Here is a 26559-nt window from a genome sequence, read left to right as displayed (position 1 = left end):
GTGAAAATGGCACCAATATATAATACATGGACCTTCATATCTGGAGCATGGGTGTGCATCTGTTCTCTTTCTCATACAAACACCTACACATGTACATAGTTCATCCTTTCAGTTCAAAAGCGGAATAGAAGTACCTTCTGGGAGAATATAATCTTCAATCTTATGCAAAACCCTCAAGCACTATTTTCTCTTAGTGTCCTGCTTCTTGCTTTCTATGCTTCCCATGTAAGTCTGCCTGTCTGTCTGTCTCCATCCATTCTCTTATATGCTGTCCATCTCATTCTGAAAAGCAACTCTTGATCTAGGCTTCTAGATTGACATAATAATCTAAATTACTATTGTATATCTGATTGCCAAGATCACTGAAGTGACACTCAATGATTTCTGTAACAAACAGATTCTTCAATTACTTTTTACTTGATTTAAGTGCTCTCTGCAGCCTCTTGAGAGAGATAGAGAGAAAAGTCTTCAAGAAGTTTAGAAAGAAAATTCTTCTGTGGACCAACATGCAGGAGAGCTATGAAACAGTGATCTCAATGGGTAAGGGATCCCATTTCTTCAAATTTCAGTGCTAGACTAGAACTTGACCCTCAGTTGCGTGTTCTTATAATAAGCTGGGAAAGTATTAATATCATTTCAGTATCATTTCAGTTATAAGTAAAATTGAAGCCAAATAAGACCTATTCAGGGAAGGTTTCAGAGAATAAGTAGTTAAATCTTGAAAATGAGCATTGTCTCTGTGGATCCACATAGCAGTCTGACTAATGGGTGCTATGTCTTGTAAGAACAATTTAACAGATTTTGAAGATGGGCAAGTATAAAATTGTGTGATGGTACCAAATTCAAGCTATTTTCCAATCCTTTTATTTCATGCATGTGATTGAAACTTTTAGTGTAATAGCATATTCTTTAAGTTCTAGAGTTTCTCAGTGTGATTGATGCAGGATTGTACTAAAACAGAAGAATTGTTCTTCATAAACAGTCACACTTATAGGTTACTAAAACAAAATAAAGCACTTAAATGGAGAGTTCAAAATGTTCTACTTGTAAGGAATCACTTTCTACATAAGAATGTCTATGAAAGAATCCTGCCTGGGGCATCTTGTGAAGTTAACACAGACCAGTTTCCTTGTGAGTTAGTTTTTATGGATACTGTATTGTACTCAAGATGCATAGATGCCTTGAGATTGCCTTTGGGTGTTTGGACTAGAGCACTACTCTTGGTTATTCATTGGCTGGCAACTAATGGGAATTGTAGCCCCAATGGAAGACACCAGACTACTTACCTCTGTCTTTGAAGCTAGTCCCCAAATTTCCCAACAGCTGCTTGTTACATGGGGGAGAAGGGGATGATTAATGAAGGGCAAAAAAGATAATAGTACAAAGCAATGATTCTTCCACAGTTGCATTTCCAGCACTAAGTTTCAGAGAATATTATCAATAAAATCTAATTGCTCTTACTGAGGCAATCTAAATAAGCTGCCAGTGCACTTCAGAGTACAATATTAAGCCTGCTCAGCAAAATAGAAAACACTGAACATCTTGAACTCTCCAAAAGTTATATATCAAACATTTAATGGTTTTTGCCTAGTTTAGTCTCATCCAACCTTCCTTGATCTGATGCCATCTAGGTGCCTTCAATTTCCAGAATCCTAAGCCAACACAGCTATCTGAGTAGTAGAAGTCTGTTATATTTTGACAGTACAGTGATAACAAAAAAGGCAGAATCTACCTTGGGTTTATTAATATGTTTTCTTCTGCCCTTTTTTTTTTTTTTAGCAGAAGAACTTGCCATAAGCTGGCCCCGAATAGCTGCCTTTACAGAGATTCGAGGACGTCAAGGTTTGGCTCATGGTAAGACCTTTAAGAAAAGCCATGGTGATTTTTGCTGAGTGGATCTTAAATAGTTCCCCATCTCCAAATTGTGAGTTTTCCATCTCCAGATTGTGAGCATTGTGACCGCAGGTTCATATAAAACACTAAAAAGCCTTGTATAGAATCCTTCCAGAAGTTATTGCAACATTATATATGTTAATATGGTAGAGAGGGAAATCATTAAATAAATTGGAGTAATTATTAATTTAAGAGCCATTGTGGTGTAGTGGTTAGAATGTATCATTGCCAGCTAACTCTGCCCACAGCCAGGAGTTCCATCCTTCCAAAATCAGTAAAATGAGGACCTAGATTGTTGGAGGCAATATGCTATCATTTGTAAACCACTCAGAAAGTGCTGTAAAGCATTATGGACCAATATATAAGTCTAAGAATTATTGCTATTGCTATTAATATAAATTGGTTCATGACTGAAATAAATATTTGTCTTAATTTTATATTTCAGGTAAAATTCCTTTTAAAAATGCTCCCGGGTGTTAATATATGGATTCTATCAATAAAGGGTTAAGGTTAGCATTAATGATAGATTATAGACCGAGGGTCACTGATGTTCTTCATTTGTTAAGGATCATCCTGTATTATTGGCTACACTAATAAGGTTGATGGGAGCTGCAATTCAGCAATTTGAAGTACTATAATCAAATTGAGAACAAAAAGAAAAGCTTTGCCCAACAACATGTTATCCAGACTGAGAAAATAGCATATTTTGAGCTTTAGAACAATCAGCGACAAGGGATTGGGTAAATGGAACTTCATGATTCCAGGAACCAGGATGAGTCTGATCTGTGATACTACTTTTTCAGCAGTTTACAGATTTTGCTTTTTTGAAGCAACATCCTGTCAAATCAGTAACCTGTCAAATCAGGTTACTGATCTGAACCTTGCTCTATTTAATACAGATACTGTATATTCTACAATATCAATGTTTTATCCTTACTTTCTTGGAAAAAATACAGATTGGATCAAAGTAACACACCCATCTCTTTTTTTCCTTTTTTCTCCTCCCTCTCTTCTGCTTGTTTGTTTTTATATTCTCTGTTGAACCCTGATCTCCAATATTTCTATACAATATTGTATTGTTTTTCCTTCATAGGCTTAGAAATGGAACCTGAGCAAGGGCAGCTGGCTCCCTTACAGGGCGAAGCAGCAGCAGCTACAGCTGGGTCAAGCGGGGAAGGGATTTTTCCAGACATCCGGAGGCAACTTGGGGTAATTCTGCAAACTATAGGGAAGGCTCAAGTGGAGAAGATGCTCAGGGAGCTGGTGAAGGAGCAGGAGCAGCAGGGAAGAGTCAGGCGGCGGAAAAGAGTGAGCAGGAGCCCTCGACATGGAGGTAGGTATTTTGTTGGAGCAAGTGTGACACTGAGTGGTTTTAAAGAAAAAAAAATCCCCAGCAAATTGGATCTGATTTTCCCTCATTTAAATTGGCAATATTAGTGATATCATAACCATGCCTCCTGCAGCCCTTTGAGGACAAATGTATTTGGATGTATATTTATCCATCCAACTCTTGGATAAAAATACTGCCTATCCCGTGCTAAATATTAAAATTTTAAAAAGAGTTCTGCAGTCCCAAAATTGGCCATTTTACACTCTAAAATCACTGTTGTTTATATCATTTACATTTTTGTTTTCTCTGAGAGGATCTCTTTTAACTGAATCTCTACAGTAGCAAAACTGACATTGATTCTGCCTACACTTGTACCCACACTCTTAGGATGTACGGTCAAGTTTATATAGACTGAGGCAAAAAAATAGGGGTCTGTACACTACACACTGAATTCGAAATGAAACACTCAAGATGTGAGCAAAGTGAAGATGTGCAACTTTAATTCAAGGGATTTGACAAAAACGTGTTAACCACTGAGAAATGGTTAAGTGAGTTGGGCTTGATTTTACAGCCTCTTTTGCTGTGGTTTTTAAGTAAATCATTAAGTGAATTCATCTTTTCCCATTTCCTTTGCTTGTTGGAAGCCAACTGGGAAGGTTGCACATGGTGACCACATGAGTTCAGGATGCTGCAACCAACATAAATATGTGCCAGTTGCAGAATCTTCCCAAGATGGCGTCCTGACTCCGCAATAATTTTTTTTCCCTCCTGACAAACAGCCGGTTTTGCTGCCCAAACTGGCTCATGTGGCAACACAATTCCCAGATTTGAACAGGAGCTAGTAGGAATGATTCAGGATGACTCTTGAATGACTGTGGACCTACCTGAGAAGAAGACATAGAAGGTTGCAATTCTTAGTGGGGAGCAGTCGGAGGATGAGTCTCCATCTTTCCTTCCAGCTGCCTGTGTTTTAAGAATATCTGTGTTTTTAACGGCATGTTTTGATATATTTTTTTCTTTCTGATTTTTACCTTCAAATGTTAATCAACCAGTTGAATGCTGATTTAATTTAACTCCCTGCTGGATTTTAAAGGTTTTTATTGTTTTATTAGCTACCGTAATCACTTCCGCCTTTTCAGCATGGAAAACACAGTACGATTTGGGTAGTAAAAAAGATCTGATTTGATTTACATCTGTATCACACTGTATCAAAATACAAGATTTTGTATTTTATAACCTTTTTAAAAAAAATTATAACCTTATTTTTTTAAATTTTTGATGAAAATCTTTTTTCTTTTTTTTTTTTGCTGGGAAACCTTAAGATGTTTTTCTTATCTGAGAGGAGTTGTTTATGACCTGCTGTAAAAGTTTCAGCTGAAAAAGTTTTAACTATTGAAGTATTTTGGACTATATCAAAATATAGTCAAAATGCAAGCAATATATCAAGATAAAGCTTATTGGGAAAGCTGGGCAGAAAGAATACCGTATATTCCGGCGTATAAGACGACTGGGTGTATAAGACAACCCCCAACTTTTCCAGTTAAAATATAGAGTTTGGGCTTTACTCACCGTATAAGACTACCCCTGTTCCAACGCACACCAAATAAAAATTAAAAAACATCAGATTTGATTTCAATATGGTAATTTTAATTCAAATGCTTATGACATGCAGGTACTTAGCAGGAAAATTGTCACTTTATTTGTATTCCGACAAACAGTAGTTTGTACATTTGTATTTTGTCACGTTCACCTAATTTGAAAAGGATTAAGTAAGATTTCGACTTTCCTTCCTATTCTGTTATTTGGGTACCCTCGACGGTACGACAAACAAAAGATTCGGTCCCGAAAAGTTGGAAAAGTGGCTAACATGGTGAAAATCTTATACCGTACATTCAAATACCACCAGTCACCCAGCAAGGTGTCAAAAGCTTGATGACCAAAAAAAAAAAAAAGGAAAAAAGTGATAAAGTACAGGTAGTCCTCAACTTACAACAGTTTGCTTGGTGACTGTTCAAAGTTACAACGGCACTGGAAAAAGTGACATATGACCATTTTTCACACTTATGACCACTGCAGCATCCCCAGGGTCATGTGATTTACATTCGGATGCTTGGCAACCGATTCTTATTTATGATAGTCACATTGTTCCAGGGTCATGTGATCACCTTTTGCAACCTTGTGACAAGCAAAGTTAGTGGGGAAACCAGATTCACTGAACAGCCAGCCATGTTGCTAATTTAATCTCTCTCCTTCTTTCTTTTTCTCTCTCCCTCTCTTTCTCTCTCCCTTTCTCTTTCCCTCTCTCTCTTTCTTTCTCCCTCCCTCTCTCTTTCTCTCTCCCTTTCTGTCCGTCTCCCTTTCTTTTTCTCTCTCCCTGTCTCCCTTTCTCTCTCCCTCTCCTTCTTTCTCTCTCTCCCTGTCTCCCTCTTTCTCTCTCCCTTTCTCCCTCTCCTCTTTCTCTCCCTCTCTCTATTTCTCTTTCCCTCTTTCTCTCCCTCTATTTCTCTCTCCCTCTCAAAGATCCTTAAAATACTTAAAGGTTATGCTTGGGCGGAATACTTTTTCTTTTACAGATGGGATGGGTGGGCCTGACATTCGCGCGCAGGCAGGACCCCGCCCGCCGAGCCACCGCTTCCCCATCGCCCTCCACGCCAGCCTGCTCCGTCTCCAGACCTCCCAGATGACGGGTGCAGGTCCGGGGGTCGCCAGCTGACGGTCCCAGCCGCTTGCTTCTTGCTTCTTTGCCTGGAGCAGTTGCAAGGGCTTGCAAGGGCCGCTGACGCTGACGCACTGATGCGCTCCCCGCCGCCGCCGACCATGCAAGCCCTTGCAACTGCTCCAGGCGAAGAAGCAAGCGGCTGGGAGGCCGCGGCAGCGCCTACCTCCTGCGCCCGTCAGCTGGCGACCTCCGGACCTGCGCCCGTCAGCCGGAACGTCAGGCAACGCTTTGGCCGGTGCGGAGGGCGAAGGGGAGGCCGCTGCAGCGCCGAACTCCTGCGCCCGTCAGCTGGCGACCCCCGGACCTGCGCCCGTCAGCTGGGAGGTCTGGAGATGGAGCAGGCTGGCGTGGAGGGCGATGGGGAAGCGGTGGCTTGGCGGGCGGGGTCCTGCCTGCGCGCGAATGTCAGGCCCACCCGCCCCATCTGTAAAAGAAAAAGTCTTCCGCCCAAGCATAACGCCAGCAGTTCTGTGCCACAGAGGCTTGAGACACGGAGGCGCGGGATGCGGAGCAGCGCGGTGCGGTGGGAGGCAGCAGGACGGGGGGAGGGGTTACCCGCATCCTGCCAGCCGAACTCTGGAAGCCTGCCTGAATACCCGTATTTTCCGGCGTATAAGATGACTGGGCGTATAAGACGACCCCCGACTTTTGAGAAGATTTTCAGGGTTTAGAAAGTCGTCTTATATGCCGGAAAATACGGTATTTTTCAATTTACAAATCCAACTGAAAATTTGGATAAAAAGCTTGATAAAGTTTTAAACTAATTCGAAGATGGTAACCAAGTGCAAGTGACAACAGTACCAGATTTACAATTTGCACTACCCAATTGGAAAACAAATGTTAAGAGATGTTATGTTGCAATTTACAGGAGACTTCTTTGGACAACAAATGCTGTGGAGATATACACAGCAAGAACTCATGATTTTAGGGAATAAAATCCAATTGTCAGGAAAGATTCTGATTAATATCTTAAAGAAAAGCCTCATTATTTAGAATCAATCGAGAATACTTGAACCTGGTTGGATCAGAGACAATGATTGTGGTGACTTACAGTTGACCAGAAGCTGTTGTGGACTTTCTGCATGTGAAATACAATAAATACACTATTAACAGAGGGTTTTGAAGTTTAATTGTTGGTTTTGCCTGTTAACTATGTTTCCATATAGTAGATAGATGTCAGGCTAACTGGGTTGGGTAAATATTGTTCTAGAAATTTATAAATTGGGTGCCTGCTTCACAAGAGGGAGGAGTTATCTTTGAAATATATTTATCAGTATTCAACTGGGAGGAATTTATCTCTGCTTTGTTTTTTTATTTTATGCACTCTTTTTTGTGTAGCGTAGTTGTGTTTTGTTTTAGTTTTTTGGGAGTTTGTATTTTAATGTTTTGAATAAAAATAATAAATTGTGAAAAGAAAAGAATATGCCGGTCGCGAAGCACCCAAATTTTGATCATGTGACTGTAGAGATGGTGTACTAGTCACAATTTTGAGGACTGGTCATAAGTACTTTTTTTCAGTGCCACTGTAACTTCGAACAGGCACTAATATATGGTTTTAAGTCAAGAGCTACCTATACTTATGATGTTGATGATTTCATTGTGATTTTGTTCTTCATTGAGTTATATGTCATAAGTTATTGTATTCTGTTTTTGTAAACCACTTAGATTTTTTAATGACAAAAGCATTTGTTATAAATAAGTGAGTAAATAAATTCCTGTGGAATAGGTTGATCTGAGAGAAACGGCTAACCTAAAATCACTCAGTGAACTGTATGGTCAAGCAATGACAGAACTTCCAAGTCCATATCTAACACTTTAAATATATTTATTCATATCATTATTTATTTATTAAATATATTTCCTGCCAGGATCCCCATGGGACTACTCTAGGCAGCTTATAACAATAAAAAACGAAGAAATAAAAAGAGTATAAACAAATCAGAATAAAATAACAGAACAATAAAATGAACAATGAAAAAGAACGCAACAAGAATACATCAATATTCTAACAAAAGATGGATGGGTGGAGAATAGAGAACAGGGGGAGGGGGGGAGAAAGAGTCTGCCATCAATCCAACAGCCACCTCCAGCATAGAAATTCCCCATTTGGACCCCAGGCCAATCAGCAGAGTCAGGTCTTTAGGCTCCTGTGGAAAGATAGGGGGGTGGAGGCAGATCTTAACAAAGGACATGCGTGTAAGTATTCCAAATATATTTATATAAATATATTTATATATACTTCAAGCATACACAATACTATGTATGATTCAGAGCTATTTCTCAATACTAAAAAATCATCTTGGCTTCCATGGTTCAAAGCTTCTTACTCTCACCCCTGACTGCCCCCCCCCCAGCTATCCTTTCTTCCTATTAATAGCAAAACAGGGGGGGGGGGGAAGTCCATGCTGATACATGTACTGCATTCATTTTATCCTTTCTTCATAGATTCCTTCTTTAGATTACCTTCTTTTCCCTGATTCCTCAATCCCTTTCTTTGAGTAATGTAAAATGACTGATAGATTTACTGGATCTTTACCAGATAGAGACTGCCATATCTTGAAACAGAATTCCAAGTGCAACAGTCCTAATTATAATTCAGAATAAACATTGCAACTGTCTGTTTCTGTGGTATGGTGAAGAAGAATGATGGAGAAATCAAATAAATAAAATATGAAAATATAGCATATATTTAGCAATACTTCGTGGATTCGGTTTGGGATGATGAGGGATTCAGACACATGAGCTAAAATTGTGGTTAAGAAACCTAATTTTTAACTTAAAAATCTTCACCAGTGAACTGAATCTTTTATTCTTAATAAACTATTAGGTAGGCCATTTGTAGACTCATTAATGTTTGACAGCAAATTTCTGAGCTCTAAACTAAAGGTACTGCTTGAGTTATTTTGATTGAAATCTGAGGGACTGAATCTAAATCTTATGTAATCCGATATAAGAAAATAACTAGCGATATTCTCTTAAACGTGTAGAAGAGGGAACTTCATAGATGGGGAACTGTGGTGCTCCAAATGTTGTTGAACCTCTGCTCCAGTCCATCACAGCCAGATTGGCCATTGGTTGGGTTAATGAGAACTGATTTTCAGCCAGTATTTTGAAGGTCACATGTTCCCACCCATGTTTATTTTCCAAGATGCTGAACTATAACCACATTTCTGCTTCAACAGGTGATGAAACAGTGGGACAAAATAACTTGGAGATTTCAAGGGAACTCCATACTGGAATAGCGGAAGGACCAGCTGTGCTATCCAGAAAACCCTTTGGGAATGAAGCTCAAGTGTCCTTCAAGCATCCAGGACTGGCAGGACCAAAACAACCCAAGATGATTCATGGAGATATGAGAGGGTGTAAGAATACTCTTACCCAGCAAATTTCTTTAGGAACAAGATGGGGGGCAGGCCTTGAGCCTAGAGAGAGTATTAACCACAGTCCATTCCCAAACATGAGCCATGATTCCCAGGAAGCTGGGAGAATCTGCCCATCTTTCGTTGAAAGAGCCCAGTTCTTAGGATGGCAAAAACCACACTACACACAAAGACGTCTGCGTTTTCCCGCAGGGGAGAAGCCTCATCATTGTGGGTCATGCAGGAGAACTGTTGCAAACCCATCATTAAGACCTAACTCCCCTCATAATTCTGCATTGATTCCTTTCTTGAATTCTGCCCCTGAATTTTCTTCTACCTTGAGCCTAAATTCTATAGGGCCACTGAATACCCAGGCTCTGCCAGGTAACCCAGCTTCTACCCAGTCTCGAAAACCCCATGCCTGTGATGAATGTGGCAAACGATTCCGAATCCTAGCAAATTTGGAACGGCATCAGCAACGTCACACAGCAGAAAAACCACATCAGTGCAGAGACTGTGGGCGCCGTTTCCGCTGGGGTTGCCATTTAGAGCGCCATAGGCGATCACGCCGCTGTGTGGAATGTGGTGGAGGCCTTGTAACACCTCCTCCACCCCCAACTCCACCTCCAGAACCTGACCGACCCTATTCCTGTGGAGAGTGTGGGAGGCGATTTACACAGCGGTCAGCGCTCAGCAAACATAGGCGTCTGCACTCAGGGGAGCGTCCCTATGGGTGTGGAGAGTGTGGGAAACGCTTCCTGCAACGCTCTGACCTCACTATTCACATCCGCTCACATTCTGGTGAGCAACCCTATGCCTGCACAGAGTGTGGACGCCGTTTCAGTGTCAGTTCAAACCTCAGTAAGCACAGACGTATGCATCGGGGGGAGCGCCCTCATGCATGTCCTGTCTGCTCTAAACGCTTTCTGCAGCGCTCAGAGCTTCTCATCCACCAACGTGCTCACACTGGGGAGCGTCCCTATCCATGCACAGCTTGTGGAAAGCGCTTTGCTCGCCGGGCTCATCTCAAACGCCATCAGCGAACTCATGGGGGACTCCCTGACACAACTACTGCATCTCGGCACCAAAATGCTCATCTTTTAACTACTCCCTCACCAGATGCTATGTCTTTCGTGAACATCAACAACATGAACTTGGGGTGACTGATGTCCTAGAATCACATATTCAAGCCAATACAGTTGCCACAGGGGCATGCCCACCTGTAGTTGGGCCTACTGCTTTCTCAACGGCTTGACGTTGTGTGACTGCTTCTTCACTGGGTCTGCCCTAGACTGTGTCCTCTTTAGGATGTCTTCCCTTCTGCTATAGCATTTTTGCTGGGAACAATCTGAGTTCTGATTCTGGCATCATATTAGCCCCTTATCCCTGTCTATTTGGAGACTTGGCAGGTTTTTTTTTTGCTTGGGCCGCCTTAGAACTTCTTTGCATGCCCTTATAGGGCATGGAGCCAGTGAAATATTCATGATCATCTGCTACATTCCCTGAATTATTGATTTATCTTGGTAATACCACTAGCTTGTCAAGTTTGACTATCCAAAATTAACTGCAATTCACTGATATGTGATTATGTCTTGGAAACCACAGTCACAATAGGCATTTATTAACAGATTCCACAGACATAGTTCTTTTTTCCCTTGACATAGTCCACAACATGATTCTCCTCTTTTTCCCTATTTTTGTAAATTTAACCAGTGCCCAACATTACCCTTGGCCAAAAATCTCATTTTGAGCAGATTGCCATTGTTTCTTTTGATGGGAAATGTCATGAGGGAACAGTAGTTCAGAATCGGGAAATGGTGTTATGTTGTGATTTGGACTTCACTGCTGTTCATGGAATTTGGGAAAAGATGACCCATGCCTTCAAAAGTGTTATTAGTGCTCTTTTACCATCAGCTCGGCCTGGAGGAACGTTGTCCATGGGGTCGCAATGGGTCGGACGTGACTTTGCAACTAACAACAACAACAACATCCATCAGCTCCTGAGAAAGCAAACTTAGAAAAGTCAGGAACAGCCTCTTTTTTGAGAATTCTGGATTGGAACATTTTAGAATAGTCTGCTTACTACATCTACTGGTAATTAAGCCAGTTTTGAAGAGAATGGTAAAGCTGCTGCTGTGTAAGGACTACAATATTTTGGTCCACACTACTGTGACAGGCAATTCCAGGTGTATGATTATTTACCAGGCCAGTGTTAAAGTCCAACTTGTATATTCTTGATATATGTAGGCTGCCATTTTGTTTTTCATCATAAAGTTGGCCATGGCCTCTAGGTTAGGGAAGCAATATCGGATTTAAAACTAATACAGTAGAACTTAGTTTTATCATTTTTTTAACCACGTATTTTCTTTTAAACCACATAGTTCAATCCCAGAACGTATACAGGTATGAACCAAATAGAATATTTTGTAACAATCTTCAACAGAAGTTGTTCTGCATCTTTCATATTATAACAAGTATTTGGGGTTGAGGTCGCAGCCTCAAAATGGTTTGGAGCTTCTCCATTTTATAACTGAACATCAGGGAGCTCATGATGATATGAAACATGAATTTTTTGCATATGCAATTTTTTTTATCATCATACCCCTTCTATCTTACCCAGTGCAGATCTACTCTTTCTCAGGCCTGCGTATTGTATTAAAGCATGCCTGGAGAAATACAATGTTGGAATGACCTGACAATGCTGCATGTTTCAAGAAACAGTCATCAGATTAGACAAATTAGCTGGAATGGGTGTTAGGAATTGGATTCCATTGCCTCAATAGTGTGCTAATCTGACTTGTGAATGAGGGTAAATACACGTGTCCCAGGATAATGATGCAAGATTGAATTTGGGTCGATCACCAGGACCAGAGATTTACTCTTCTGAGCTTTCAGACTCATGCTGGAGCCCATCCTCAGTCTTAGTCAGACTTAAGACTGACTCTTAAGATTCTTCAGACTTTAATCTGACTTAGCAATAGCTATTTTGATAAACCTTTTATAAAGATGAATGAGTGATTGCTACTTTATTCAGTTTATTCAGAATGACCAGAAAATGGTTGCTGATTAACTAGCTGGGCATTTCAGAGTCTTGTGGAGATAATATCATTTAGATATTGATAAATAGAAAGGAGGGAATTGTTAATAACCCCTTGGATCTGTAAGTTTTTAAATCACTGCTGGTGGGTCACTCTGTCAGTGGATATTGCCTTCCTGGATATATTTTTGAAACGTAGAGCACATTTGATAGGTTTTACCTGTTGCAAGGCTATTGACTCAGACATATTATCAAAAGGGCTTTTATATTCAGTTGTACAGTACTTGAAGAGCTCCGATAAGTAATTTAAATGTTCCAGATTTACACACCTTGTGATTTCTACAAAACCAGTGATTAAGTAGATGTTTGCTTGGACCTCCACCATCACAGCCTTTCCCCTTTCCCTCTTTTTGCATTAGGCATTTCACAAAGTTGTTGGCTTAATAAACTTTGACTACTAGTCTAATTTTAAGAACTAGATAATATGGAACAAGAATTGGTTCCACTTCTAAGTCTATATATCATTACAATTCTTGTTCTCATGACCTTTAACTGATCAAAATGGTGCATCATAGAGCAACATTTTTGAACCAAGGTACCTCAAATTGGTTAATTTACAGAATGTGTCCAAAATATGGGACCCATGACTCCTGTGGGAATTAAATTTGGGGAAGTTGTGCCTGATTGAGTGCTGCTGGGTTGCTGCTGTGGTCATTTTCAACATATCCAGGGAAGGCAATATCCACTGACTGAATGACCCACCAGCAGTGATTTTAAAAACTTACAGATCCAAGGGGTTATTAACAATTCCCTCCTTCCTATTTATCAATATCCAAATGATATTCTCTCCACAAGACTCTGAAATGCCCAGCTAGTTAATCAGCAACCATTTTCTGGTCATTCTGAATAAACTGTCTTGCAATCCCTTGCTCCCTTCCCTTCCCTGCAGCTGCCATTACTGGCCTGTTGAGAAGGGAAGGGAAGACAATTTCAGATTTCCAAAAGGAAATTCACTGCAGAAGTCTCTGTAGGAAGTCAAATTGCTCTTATTCCCACTGGTGTTTTTTTGCTTGCCTTTGCTTAGGTAAAGAAATATCTCTAAAATAATGACCCAATGAGGCATGGATTGTCTAGTAACATATAATGCAAAGTTTTTGGAATTCCCTGTTTGCAGTTCACTTCTGCTAGGATCTTCTCTAACATCAAGCTATTAGCAAATGGCTCAATTACTCTCAGAGCCTGAACTTCATTCACACGAATACTCCAAATTACAAGAAAGAGACAGATCTTAATGCTTGAGCAGATTCTTGGATTTTTGTTTATAAATTCCAACAAAAATGCTGATGATGCAGAAAGTATTTTTATGGGAATTGTGGCCCAAGTTACAGAAAATAAGGTATTCAAGTGAAGACTTATGAATATTAATCCAAATTCTGCAGAAAGCTGTGTTCCTATATTTACAGTGAAAATTGTCCTACAAATTTATAATCATAGGAAAAAGTAAAGTAGTATTTTCTTTTGATCACAAAAACCTTGATTAATCTTCTATTATGACTTCTGGGTCGTTACCAGAATTGTCACCATGCTTTCAAATGTTCTTCATTAAGCAGCTTGCTTTGAAAAGCAAAGGTGAAGAAGCAACATTTTTGGGGAATTTTGTGCTCGGTCCTGTTCTCCCTCCCTCCCTCCCCTTTCTCCATAGTGTAATACATATGTAGATATGGCTAAATTTTTCTGGGCAAGGAAAGAATTGTGCAGGAGATTCCTAAAAAATTGCAAGCAAGGTTAAAGGATGGTACTATTTTTTATTAAGAGATACCAAAAGGAATGCATTATTGTCCCACTCCATTTTGGGGCTCAAATAGGCTGTCTATGGTGAAAATCAGGTAATATTATCTGAATCATGGAACGAGTAGGTTAATCATCATCTTGAATGAGAGTCCACCAGGCTTTAGATCTTTGGCGTCACCTGCAGCAGATTTAGATGAGGAAGAACATGGGAACAGCTCTACTTTCTCTTACCACTTAAATCTTCATATAGGAGTCAGATGTCCTAAGGATATTTACTAAGGGAGTTTACATAATGGCAGTGTCCACCAGCTCTATTTATTCCACGGAATCAGATACATGGTCCTGAATGTGAGATTTGTGCCTTTGCCTTGTATTGGACATTAGCTGCATCTATCTTAATGAACTAATAAGTCCTTTTAAAAAAGCCTTTTATGTGCACCATGTGAGATAGTATTCCAAGATTAATCTTGCTGCATTTTGTTTTGCTTATTGCTCACCAATTCCAACTGCTAACTTTTTTTCTGCAACGCTTGTGATAGATAAACCATTTTCTAAACCAGTAAGCAAATAGAACAAAAATCTTCAGGTGTATTAGAAAATAAAATCGGCCATAACTTTTTTTTTTTTTTTAGGATGAAACATTGCGGTCGTAGGCCTTGGAATTCACCTTGTCTCAGAACCACTTGGTTTGCCAGGACTTGCAGTTCCAATCTCACAAACATTCCCTTCCAATGCAAACAGTTTCTACCATAAAATGTCTGCAAAATGCGGACAAAATCTCTTGGCCTTTCCTAAACTGTAACTTAGGAAAGACAGTAAAAATTTTCTCCCTAAACTTTGACTCTCAGAGAGCTGTTGATTGCTTGATGCTGTGGAAACTGACACGAGTTGGGGATGTAGGAATGGACATGGCCCTTGCTACTCGGGCACGGATGGAGTGTTTGTCCTGCCATCGGTGCCACCTCTTTCGTACTGCAGAACGGACCTAAAAAAAAAATCACACAAAAAATAAACATTATTACTTCCCAATTTCTCCTCTGAAAGGAGACCCAGATTCAATAAAGACTAAGGCCATTCTTGATGTATTAGAGCTGCCTTGGGTGTCTCATAACTTTTGGAAACATTTCAACCCAATATATGATCCCATTGATTGAAGATGAAATTTATTTTAAGGGAAAACCCCTGAAGGCCAAGGTTTTTAGATCACAACGAATCTGCTTTGTACAAAAATATTAAAGGGTGCACTGTGAATCCTTAGCTTTCATAAATGCAAAACCACAGTCTATAATCTGTAATGAGCGTGTTTATCAACGTTTTATCAAAGAAAAATGTATTAAATGTCCACATGTGAAAAATTCTTATTTTCTCAGAAAACGTATGCAAATAATTAGAGAAAAATTGTTTAATTAATGTTGGGCAGCTACTATTTTAATTTTTCATAAGGCAATGGACACAGGATAACTCCTAAGCACTGTAAGTAAAATGGTTGACAATTCTGAAAGAAAAAAACAATAATCTTCTGGAGCAAATTTCAGTCCCAGTAATCACATTCCTGAGGATACTCTGTAGCAATGGTACGTTTACTTATTAATTCACCTAAAGTTGGTTATACAACAAGTAGGTCTTTTCAGATAAAGTAGATACAATAGCAATATTTTCCAGCTGATTAAAAATGATGATAGAAGTAGGATTCAATTTGAAAAAAAAAATAAAAGATCTGCTGTATCACAAGCAGTGGCTGAAATTGATTTCTGGATAACTAAGCTGTGGGGAGGCAAGATAAAGAAGGAGGAAATAGCTCTTGCCCTGTAAGTTGGACACAGATATTCTTCAGGAATGAGTGTTCCTTGTTCAGACATAAAACTACCAGTGTGCAGTTTGTCTTACTTGATTCTCTTTAAGCCAATCCTCCAAACCCATGTTTTGCACCTATTTTAGGAATACAGGTAATCCTTGGCTTAACATTCATAAAATTTTGTGACTGTTCAAAGTTACAACAGCGCTGAAAAAAGTGATTTATGGCTGTTTTTCACATAATGGTTGCAGCATCTCCATGGTCATGTCAGAATTTGGATGTCTAAAAACTGGCTCATATTTGTGACGGCTGATGTGTCCTGGAATCATGTGGTCATCTTTTCACAAGCAAGCAGTGGGGAAGCTCAATTCTCTTAACAATTGTATTACTAATTTAACAGCTGCAGTGATTTACTTAACAATTGTGGCAAGAAGGGTCGTAAAATGGGGCAAAACTCATTTAACAACCATCTCAGCAACCAAATTTTAAGATTCAATTGTGGTTGTAATTTGAGGACTGCCTGTAGAAAGGCTAGCCTGATTTACCATTCTGGGTGGGAATTCCTATATAACATAAGATTGAGAAAGACTACTCTAGACATTATATCAATTCTCCTTAAAAGCTAGAAACAAAATATTTGGAGAGAAAAAACTCAAGTCTTCTCATCTTGAAATTGTTCTCATTTTTAAAAGTTTTCATTTATATCTTCCTCTCACAAATGTCTATTTTTTTTAAAAAAAAGTATTACACATATACATTTAATTTAGTAAAGGTATTAAATTTATCATATTTATATTGACCAGCATGTTTTCCTCAAAAGGAACATTTAAACACTAAAACAAACTTGGAAGTTCCAATTTCAAAAATTAAACCAAAATTTGAAACTTTAAAAACTTACTCTTTTCATACTACCTTTGCTACAGTCTGAGTTTTATTAACCTATAATAGTAGTTCTCCCAAAGAAAGCTTAAGACTATTTTTTAAAAAAAATAAAAATAAAAAGCATATCCTTGATGGCATGCATTTTTTTTCATTTCCAACCCCAACTCACCTCGCTGTTCAGGAAGCAGTAGAAAACGGAGACAAAAAAGCCCTGGATGGAGAAGAAAAAAAGATGGAATGAAATACTGTTTAGAGAAGAGAAAATAATGATCGTGATCTTTTTCCCTCAGGCTTTCTACGAAGCAAGTTCAATGATTAATTTCTTTCAATAGGCACATACTAGCGTTCATATCTGTAATCAGTAAATCTGCTCTACAACATGACTTCTGCCTATTATCTAATAGAGAAGTGGGGTCTCTACTGCTAGATTCTCCTTGCTTGCACGTTGGCAATTTCTGAATTTTCTACATTAATCAGAAGATTGAACTATACAACATATTCCTTCCAGTGTTGCACAAGAAAAGGGACTGTGGCTAACTAAAAGAATGGGATTCATTGTGCCTGGGGTTTAATAACAGTATTTGTAACAAAAATGCACAATCTGAGGCCTCCAGTGCCTTGGACACAACGTGCAGTGTGGGTTCTCATCAAAACATGTCACTTAATTGAAATTTTAATGTCATAAAGAATATTATTCAATTCTTGGAGAGTTTTCAACTAGTTGCATTTTTAAAAATGTAGTTACATTTAAATTAAATACAAATTCACTAAACACTTTTAGCTTTTGACTCTGTCAACCTTTTAGCAAGTGGTCCTCCTTCAGTTATGTTGATGTGGTTTCCCCCCATTCCTTGAAACAGGAGGAAAGTGTGTGTGAAAATCACTGCTCCTGCAGCTTATCTTTTATCAGAACAGAGTTCATAACTGGGAATGATGGAGGAGCAGTATGTTAAATAAATATGTAAAATACCTTTGATAGGTATTTATATATCTTATATAAAATATCACTGAAAAATCAGATCTATATTAATGCCATGTTCCCAACCTCCCTTCTAATTCATTTCAGTTCTAATTTTTATGAGGTTCAGCCTACCTGGAAGGACTCCAAAAGGGAGTTGAAGTAAATGAAGACTATCCTGGATATTTCATCTTCTCCAGGGTTAACAAAGAAAAGCATGTAGGTTATTCCTAGTAATGGAAGAAGCACAAGGGTGGCCTTCACTGCTTTCCTGAAGAAAGAGGATACATGTTACCATCCAGACTATAACCTTAGTACCTCATTGCTGCACCAGTGAATTATTATGCTGGACCTTAGGTAGCAGAACAAGTGGGGAGAAGTTGATAAATTTCAGATGTGCAATGTGTGTGCATGACTTTCTGCTGCTGGAGTCATTGCAAATAGAAAATTAGGACACCAGGCCAAAGAATAATTGCAACTTCTGATCCTGTTGACAAGCAATATTCTACATGAGAACATTAACAAACTGTATCCTTCACCAGTAGTCTGAGGCAGTAGATTTTACCAGACATGTTCCCATCTTACTGTGCTGTAAGATTGGACTTGATATCAACATTCAATTCTACAATCTGTTTTCCATGCCAGACACACTTTTTCATCATGGGGAAGAAGGCATGATAATAAAACTTGAATTGGTCTAGTACTGAATCCTATTTCAGTGCAGGCAATGAGCCATTATTCTCTGTCCTCTTTGAGGGAGTAGTAAGTAAATAGTAAGGGGTGGTGTTGGTTTGGTATACATTCTCCCAACTACACTGTTGCCTCCCACTTACTCTGCTGACTTTCCTCTCCTGCATCTCCCTCCTGAAGCAGCTGTTTCAGTCAGCTTCTTGGTGGAGTTTCTCTTGTTTTTAGGACAGACCTTCTTATAATCCTCTCTCTCCTTTACCTTTTGCACTGCTCCTTCCCCAGCTAGATTAATACCTGTACTGTATGGTCTCTGAGGTGGTCGAGGCCCGAAGCTTGGTCATCAGGATTCTGACAATATTGAATAAAAAAATAAAATTGATCTGGAACAGAAACAGAAATCAATTTGAAACTGATGAAATAACTGGACAGGGAGAGTTTTATATTGTACTATGTTGTGTATAGTTATTCCCTAACTGAATCCATTACAGAGTGTAGAAGAGTTGGAATAGTATGGAAACATAATTATCCCATTCTTACTTGTACTTTATATCATCTTTATTGCTTATTAATCCTTGCATTTTTTCCCCAGCAAGCCACCTATGAATAATCCAATCAGGTACAAAATGCTAAAAAAAATAATAGGCAGTCTCAACATCCCCATTCTTCAAAATAGCAGCATGTTATTTGTAGAAGATGTTTTAAAAATGAGAAGAGTTAGAAAAGCTTACAAAAGCATAGTTTTGACATTATCACAGTGCAACCATTTCATCAGATTACATTACTTATTAGCCTCACATAATGGACTCAGATACATCTCAGACTCAAGGTGTAAAGTTCAGGAACAGTCAAATAATAAGTTAATGATTGAGTTCTTATTTAAACCATGGTCTTTCTGAATATCTGATATCTGACAATACAGATGCACAAACATCTTCAAGTTGTGGAGGCTCCATATCAATCTGCATGACTCATGGTAACCAATGGGTATTTGGCTTTGCTTGGTGTATACTAAATGTCCTATGGGGATCTTCTCTTGAGCATTGCCATTTGCTTAGTGAATCCTGGTTCCATCCTGCTACAACCATATTTTTATATATACATTTAAGAAATGCAGTCTAGTTTCCAACTCTCAGAGAATGTGCACAGCGTGTCTTGATAATATGTTTTTATATACTATTTTTAAAGTTTCCAATGTAGCAGCAAAATGCACTTTTTAATTTTAATTTTAATTTTTCAGCCTACTTCATTCTCTGCCACTGGGTGGAGCTGTTTTCTCAACTATTTAAAGCAAGAAGGAGATGAATTTTATTTGTCAGGAATTTATCAAATGTACTTTTCTTCCCTTGGAAGCTTTTTGGTATAAAATTTGAAAATTCAGTTTGTGATTTTTATATTCTGTTACTAACCAATAGAAAACAACAGGTCTCTGTTTAATTCAACATTGCCTCCATTCCCTGATCATATTGTTTGGTTGGTGTTTGTGCTAACATCACATAGAGTACTATTGTCTATTGCATGGGCTGTTATTCACTTTCTGGTCTTATACTGATTTTTATTCATTTATTTTATTACACTTATATGCCACCCCTCTCCATCAATGACTTTATGCAGCTTGCAACTAGATAAAAACAATATATAATATTAAAATATTAAATATTAACACTAAAATAACTAAGATAGCTATGGAAGGAACCAATAAATAACGGTGGAAGTTAACCATCTCCGTATAGGACACCCCCATATAGAGGTGGGGTGTGGGGATCTCAGGCCAATCGGCAATATATTAATTCAATATTATGCAATAGCATTCATATTTTTTTAACAAGCTTATAAAAGTGTCCCCCTCCCCCTCCCTGAATCTTTAGCACATCATCATTGCTGTACTTCTTTGTTGTGCATTTATGAGTATGCAATAGAACAAAAGGTGAACTGACTGTTTTTATTAGTATCAACTAGAGCATAGAACAAAACGTTTATTGGGTGTGCCTTCAATCCTTATATAAGAAACTTTTAACTGTATCTTTTTAAGCTTTAAGAATTCAATATAAACAGAAAATAGCAAGACAAGTTTTGGGCTATAGAAAGTTTTAAACAGATTAAAGGCTCAGAGAACATTGGAATATTTTATTTTGAATATTAAGACTTTGAAATTAATTTTAAAGAATAAATGCATAAATATTTTCAGTATTGGTAACATAACATGATAAGCAACTTATAACAGCATTCAGAAAAAAATGTTGAAGAATGGCAATTGGACTTTGAATCAACCCTTTTAGTTAGATTGTGTTTTTATGAACACCCTGTTCCCAGAAAAAGTTGTTACACCAGAGGATGCTGATTTAGGGGAAAAAAGGAAAACAATTATTTGACATGATTATGGAGAATAACATGAACAGGAATTTATCACTGGCTATAAAAAAAAATGGATGATGAAGAAGAAAAATTAAGAAGAAAATAAAAATGCAAAGTCAAGACAGTAATTCGAATAATTTTTTCATGCTGAATTTACAAGAAGGCTTGTTACAGTTTTGAAGAAATTAGAGACAAGGGATAATGGATTAAAGAGAAATATGGTTTTGTGCAAAAAGAAGGACTATAAAGTTGGCTTATTTGATTCGTGTTGGGATATGTTGTTACTTGGGGATATTCTTTCTGAAGTTATTGACATCTGGACTGGAAAAGATGTTGTGCATCTGATTTTCTTACAGACAGAATGCTGTGCTTGTTAACTAATGTGATTATTTTAGCAATTTGTTTTTTACTTCTTGCTGACACCTGGATTGGAAAAGACATTGCTTACTGGATTTGCCTATAGTTAAGAGCAGAGTTACGGAGTGAAGAGGTTTCTATTTGTTAACTAAAACGAGATTAACAGATAGTGAAAATGTTTATACTTGTCATGATGAGTGTGGGAATGCCACTTTCGTAGATTCTTTCCTTTTCCTTTTCCTTTTTTCTTTCTTGCACCTTTATTTTTCAATCTTTCTTTGTCTTTTTAGTTTGTATTATCTTGTATTATTGTACTTAAACCTCTTAATAAAAATATTATTTTAAAAGAAGCTAACATATATGAGTAGTTTAATTTTTTGTTAAATACCAATTTCCTCAGAGCAGAAAGCTTATAACAATCAGTGCCAACTGGGATGACAAAAGGCATCCATATGCTACTTTGTGAGTGATATGAACAACTCTGTGATCAAGAAGCCAAGCAGACTAAATGAAGAGTGTTGAATATTGCATGAATGGCACAAGAAATGAACCATGAATAAGTTATTTTATTTAGAAAGAGGGGGTTATAAGAAAATTGGTATTTACCAAAGGCTGAACCTACCCGTCTTATGGATAATAATGGTACGTTGTTTGTAGTATGTTCAATTCCTAACTGGGTCAGAGTTAAATCAAAACTGAATTTAGTAATCACACCTGTTCACCTCTTGTGTCTCTGTCTTCTTATAAACAGCAACACACACATCAGTTGTCAGGGTCTTTTCTCAGGGTCTTGTTGCCCCTGAGGAAGTGGGCCATTGGATCTTATTATTGATCTAACCTTGTTCTCTACAAGGATTGTCTTTTTATTCTAGGCAGCAAAATAACACATGGGGTCGTGAGTCTAAAAACAGTCAAATAGATTATGAAGATTAGAAAAAGGTTACAATCTAACCCCTATTTCAGTCCTGTTTCAGAGGACTGTTGATGAAGTATGGATTAACTTTTGTTAAAACCCCATTTGTTAGAATGAATATGATTACTGTCTGTGTTGCATATTATCAATGACAATTTTATATTTGTCTAAATCAGGGGTCCCCAACCCCCGGTCCGTGGACTGGCACCGGTCCACAGCATGCCAAACAAACTAAGCCCCATCTGCAGGATGCAGGTAGTATATGAAACCACGCCCCCTCCGGTCCGTGGAAAAACCTCTCTCCACAGAACCAATCCCTGGTGCCCAAAAGTTTGGGGAGCTCTGGTCTAAATTTTTCACTACTGACGATGGGGAGAGAGACAGAAAGATTAGCAATGTTTCAGAGTTTTGCTGATAGTCTGACAGTATTATCACTGTTCACAAAACAAGTAGCATTTTTCTGTATGAAAAAGCTATGCATTTAAAAAATAGTTCAATAAGTTTTCAGACTAAACTGAGGAAAACCTACTGATGGGAATGCCTAATAGTGTCTGTGCATCACCTATAAATATACAGTATGGTACCAAAATTCTTGGTACAGTTTTAGAACTGGTTCTTTATAATTTTCGTCATGTTAAAGAACAATATACAAGTAGCTCCTGAGTCTCTTCTTTATATTACATTGAATGACCTGACCGAAGCAGAATAAAATACCTGGGTCATATTTAGTACTGGGTTAGCACCATGTATAAAAATTAAATGGAGAATTGAAATCTTAGGCAGGATTCCCTTTCTTCTTCCTGTGAGAAAGTATTAAATCAGCATTCAATCTCTTGTCCTGTCTTATGCTACATAGGAGGTCTTATGCTACATAGAAGATCATTGCTAGCAATATATTCTGAATTGTTTAGTATATTTCAACCATACCTTCTGCTTTGTACAGAACACCAAGCCATTGGGGATTATGGAAGCTATAGTCCCATGTTTGAGAAGCTTTCATTTGAGGAAAGTTGCTTTGGAAGAATGGAATATAAACAACTTTGGACTGAAAGACCTTCCGGAGATAGATTGCTATAATTTCTAGTTGAGGATCTTGTCTCCTCTTGCCTCTATCAATTCAAGTATAATTTAATACTCAAATTCGGAAACATAATGACCACAGTTCACAGAGAGAACAAACAACAGCAATATCTCTGTCTGCCTGGCACCAGCCTCTAACAACACAATCACTTCCCACTTTCTCCCCAGGACTCTGCATTGACCAGGTTTGCAACAGAGACATGGTTAATAAGGCAGTGACTATTATCCTCATCAAAGAACATTATTAGCAGGCTTGCTGGGAATGGGGAATGTGTGTGAAATATGCTGTGTACAATTGAAACACTGGTAATAGGGAGAGAGAAATTGGCAGGGAAGTACAGCAGCAGGACAAAAATGGAGAGGAAAGAGAAGTAATAGGAAGAAAGAAGGAATAAAAGAAAACTGTAATTCAAATAACATGTCACTCTTTCATTGTTACTTTAAGATAACAAAATGTGAAATTGCTTTGGAGGAGATCTCTATACCCCTGCAACCCTACTCTTATGGAAATGATTACCCACAAGAAAAGAAATCCTTAGACTTCTTCAGTTTTCCTTTTTTCCATGACTGAAAAATTAGTTTGGTATTCTTAGTGGACAAGTGGCTTGCAAGAAAAAAATTAGTGCTCCCTTTGTTTCTCATCCAACCTACTGACAATAATAAAATTAGATCTATCTGTAATGTCATGAGTAAAAAAGGAAGGAAGAAAAACAATTGGAGAATAACTCCCTGATGCAAAGCAAGTCAAAATATTATTTTTCCAGTATGAAAGTGTAAATAAAGAGTTACATTCAGGAGGACCAGAGGCAGAGCAGAACAGGGTTACAATTTGTCAGAGTTGAACAAGAGAGAGAAATTAGTTTACATATTTTTCTGCTACTAATACAGGTAGTCCCCGAGTTATGAATGTTCATATTAGTGAAGTTTCAAAGTTATGACATTCCCCGCCAAAAGTATTTACAACCAGGTCCCAACATCACAGCAGTCGTTCGCACTTGCAGAGACGGTGCAACATGCTACTTTGGTGCCACATCTGAAAGTCCCGAACTGCCCATGCTCACCTCCTGCGCAGCCTCGGGTGCTGGAATTCTTGTCCAGCCAGGCAGAGACGCGCCTCTCCCCTTCCCCCCTGAGCTCCAGCCTCTCTCACAAGCAAGTGCAGCCCTGCCACTTGTTGGAATGCTGAACCCACCCAGATTTCACAAATTGCGCTGCTGCGGAGATGAAAAGTTTAGCATACCACCGCCCTGGTCCCCTCGCTTGTCAAAAGCACTCACTCCTTCTCCAAACTGCAAGAGGGGCTATTAAACAATCCTACTCTTCAGCTCTGTCGCGTTTCTCCACCGCCATGGAGCTGGAGAGCTTGGCATGCCATCCCCCAGCTCGCCTCTCTTTGTAGCACTTGTTCCTATTTGGATACGAGTGGAAAGAAATCACTCAGAGGAAGCTGGCTGCCTCTGTCTAGTTTCTAGATTGAAAAGAATGAGGCTTGGCCGACCCGGTTCTGCCTCCCTCCCCACAGCCTTGGAGATTTTGCAGAGGTTCAGGGCACGGCAATGCCTTTGCAGCTTTGCATAACACAGGTTGGTGGAACCAGCTCGCTCCTCATTGCAAGCATGACTCCGCCAGTCTGGAATCCCATTCACAGCCTCTGCCTCTAATCTGGAACTGGAGGCAGCCTGGGGAGGGCGGGAGGCTGACCTCAAATGTCTGGGTGAAGCTCCTTTTGCGCTCCGTTTAATCCTGGTTCCGCTCCAAGCAAGAATGGAATGGGAAATAACTTCCATTGCCTGACCGCTGCTCTTGGCTGTGCCACTTAAAAAACACTGCTTGGCAAAGGGAAGAAATGTGCAGGGAAACAAAAGAAGTTTGTGGGATTAAAAAAAAAAGTTCAATCAGAACTTCCAACCTTGTGAGAGAGGCCAGGGCTCAATGGGGAAGGGGAGAGGCCAGTCCGGCAGTGCTCCACCTGGCTAGACAAGAACTCTGGCACTCAAGGCCATGCAGGTGAGTGCGGGAAGTGCAGGGCTCTCAAATTTGACACCAAAGGTGTTGTGTCCTGAGCCTGCAAGATGCAGGCTCGGGACGTTGTAAGAGTCCCGGGCATTTGCAGAAGCTGCCCGGGACCAGACTGAGTGGTGCCGGCCTTGTGCGCATGCGCAAGGCGGGAAAAGCCCGCCTCATGATTGGTTGAACTTGCCCGGGGATCAGAGGGTATAAATAGAGGCCTGCGTGCCTCTGCTCTGGTTGTTCGAGAGTGGAGCAAACAATAAAGACTTGTTAGAGATGAATCGTCTCAAGCGCCATTATTCCCAGTACTTAACACTGGCGATGAGGGTGGGATTCAGTCTCAACAGCTAAGAAAAGCTAGAAGACTCACCCAAAGAAGTCCAGGAAAGAAACGGCGTGGAAGTCAGCGTTATCCTGCCAGTACGAAATCGCTGGAGGGTGCGTGCAAAGAAGAAGGAATCTTGATCATCGATCATGGAAAAGGTTGGGCAATTAGAGGCTTTCGACGTCTCTCACCCCGAGAGGTGGGAATCCTACGTGGCAAGAGTCGAGACGTATTTTCGCATCAACCAGATTCGAGAGGAAGGCTTAAAGGCTGCCACATTGTTGTGCGTTTGTGGGCAAGACGCCTTTGAGATCGCCGAGAGTTTAATCTCCCCAGTCTCGCTGGAAACGGTGTTGTACTCCGACCTCAAGAAAACCTTAAAGGAACATTTCCAGCCAAGCAATCAGTCATGGCTTGGAGGCACACATTTCAACAGAGAAATCAGCGAGTCGGAGAATCAGCAAAAGACTACGTTGCGGCCTTGAGAAGAGCAGCTAAACCGTGCGACTTCAAGGACTTAGAAGAGAGACTTTGCGATCGTTTTGTATGCGGGCTGAGAAACACAGAATTGCAGCAGAGACTGTTCGCCAGGGAAGATGTTTCCTTCCAAGATGCTCTGCGAGAGGTTTCGGCTGAAGAAGCTGCTGGCGGGGCGGTCAAGAACATGCGGCCCAAGAGAAACGCTCCTGAGACCGCCACTATTCACAAGGAAGACGTGCGCGAGAAGTTGGACGAAGATCCTGAAGAAGAGGTGGATAAGCTTTACCAAGCTGCTGGAAGGAAGTCCAAGGATCGTCAGGTCAAGGGCCCAGCTGAGCTCCGTTGCTGTGGATGCGGTGGTCACCACAAGCGAGCCGAATGCCGGTTCCGTTCTGCCATTTGCCAAGCGTGCGGGAAGAAGGGCCACATCGCTGCGGTCTGCCTGGGTCGACAGAAGGTACAACCGAAGGAAGAATTGAATCTGAAAGGTACCAGGGTGCCCAGCCAAAACAGGGTGGGGTTCTGTGCAACACGCCGGAACATTTTAAGAATAGGCACACACAAACCCCTTAAAAAGAAACTAACACT

The 26559-nt window shown here is 39.5% G+C and overlaps 2 protein-coding genes across 2 annotated transcripts in view; one reads left to right on the top strand and one right to left on the bottom strand.

Moving 5' to 3' along the window:
- Positions 1-506: 506 nt before the first annotated feature.
- LOC114923958 (zinc finger protein 771-like) lies at positions 507-10464 on the top strand. Its single transcript, XM_029287364.1, has 6 exons — positions 507-540; positions 1780-1854; positions 2987-3226; positions 9125-9304; positions 9659-9871; positions 9932-10464. The coding sequence occupies exons 1-6, from the start codon at positions 507-509 to the stop codon at positions 10462-10464; spliced, it is 1275 nt and encodes a 424-aa protein (XP_029143197.1).
- A 4306-nt stretch (positions 10465-14770) lies between these two features.
- Positions 14771-26559, bottom strand: part of LOC107303101 (corticotropin-releasing factor receptor 1) — a 79999-nt gene continuing 68210 nt past the window's right edge. The window contains exons 10-13 of the mRNA XM_015832296.2: positions 18749-18834; positions 17900-18035; positions 16976-17017; positions 14771-15114 (exon numbers count right to left, since the gene is read on the bottom strand). Coding sequence (XP_015687782.2) covers positions 14974-15114; positions 16976-17017; positions 17900-18035; positions 18749-18834 — 405 coding nt within the window. The 3' untranslated portion in view covers positions 14771-14973. The remainder of the gene's footprint in view (positions 15115-16975; positions 17018-17899; positions 18036-18748; positions 18835-26559) is intronic.

This window comes from Protobothrops mucrosquamatus, unplaced genomic scaffold (assembly GCF_001527695.2).
Source record: "Protobothrops mucrosquamatus isolate PMUCROS unplaced genomic scaffold, P.Mucros_1.0 scaffold1, whole genome shotgun sequence".
Classification (NCBI taxonomy): Eukaryota; Metazoa; Chordata; class Lepidosauria; order Squamata; family Viperidae; genus Protobothrops; species Protobothrops mucrosquamatus.
Note: the sequence above shows the minus strand (reverse complement) of the source record. Positions and strands in the feature narration are given on the sequence as shown.

Bases quoted from the DNA above. Each gene is read 5' to 3' on its own strand.
- LOC114923958 (XM_029287364.1), top strand. From the start codon at position 507: ATGCAGGAGAGCTATGAAACAGTGATCTCAATGG. The intron at 541-1,779 runs GTAAGGGATCCC...TTTTTTTTTTAG, and splicing joins TGAAACAGTGATCTCAATGG to CAGAAGAACTTGCCATAAGC. The intron at 1,855-2,986 runs GTAAGACCTTTA...TTTCCTTCATAG, and splicing joins ACGTCAAGGTTTGGCTCATG to GCTTAGAAATGGAACCTGAG.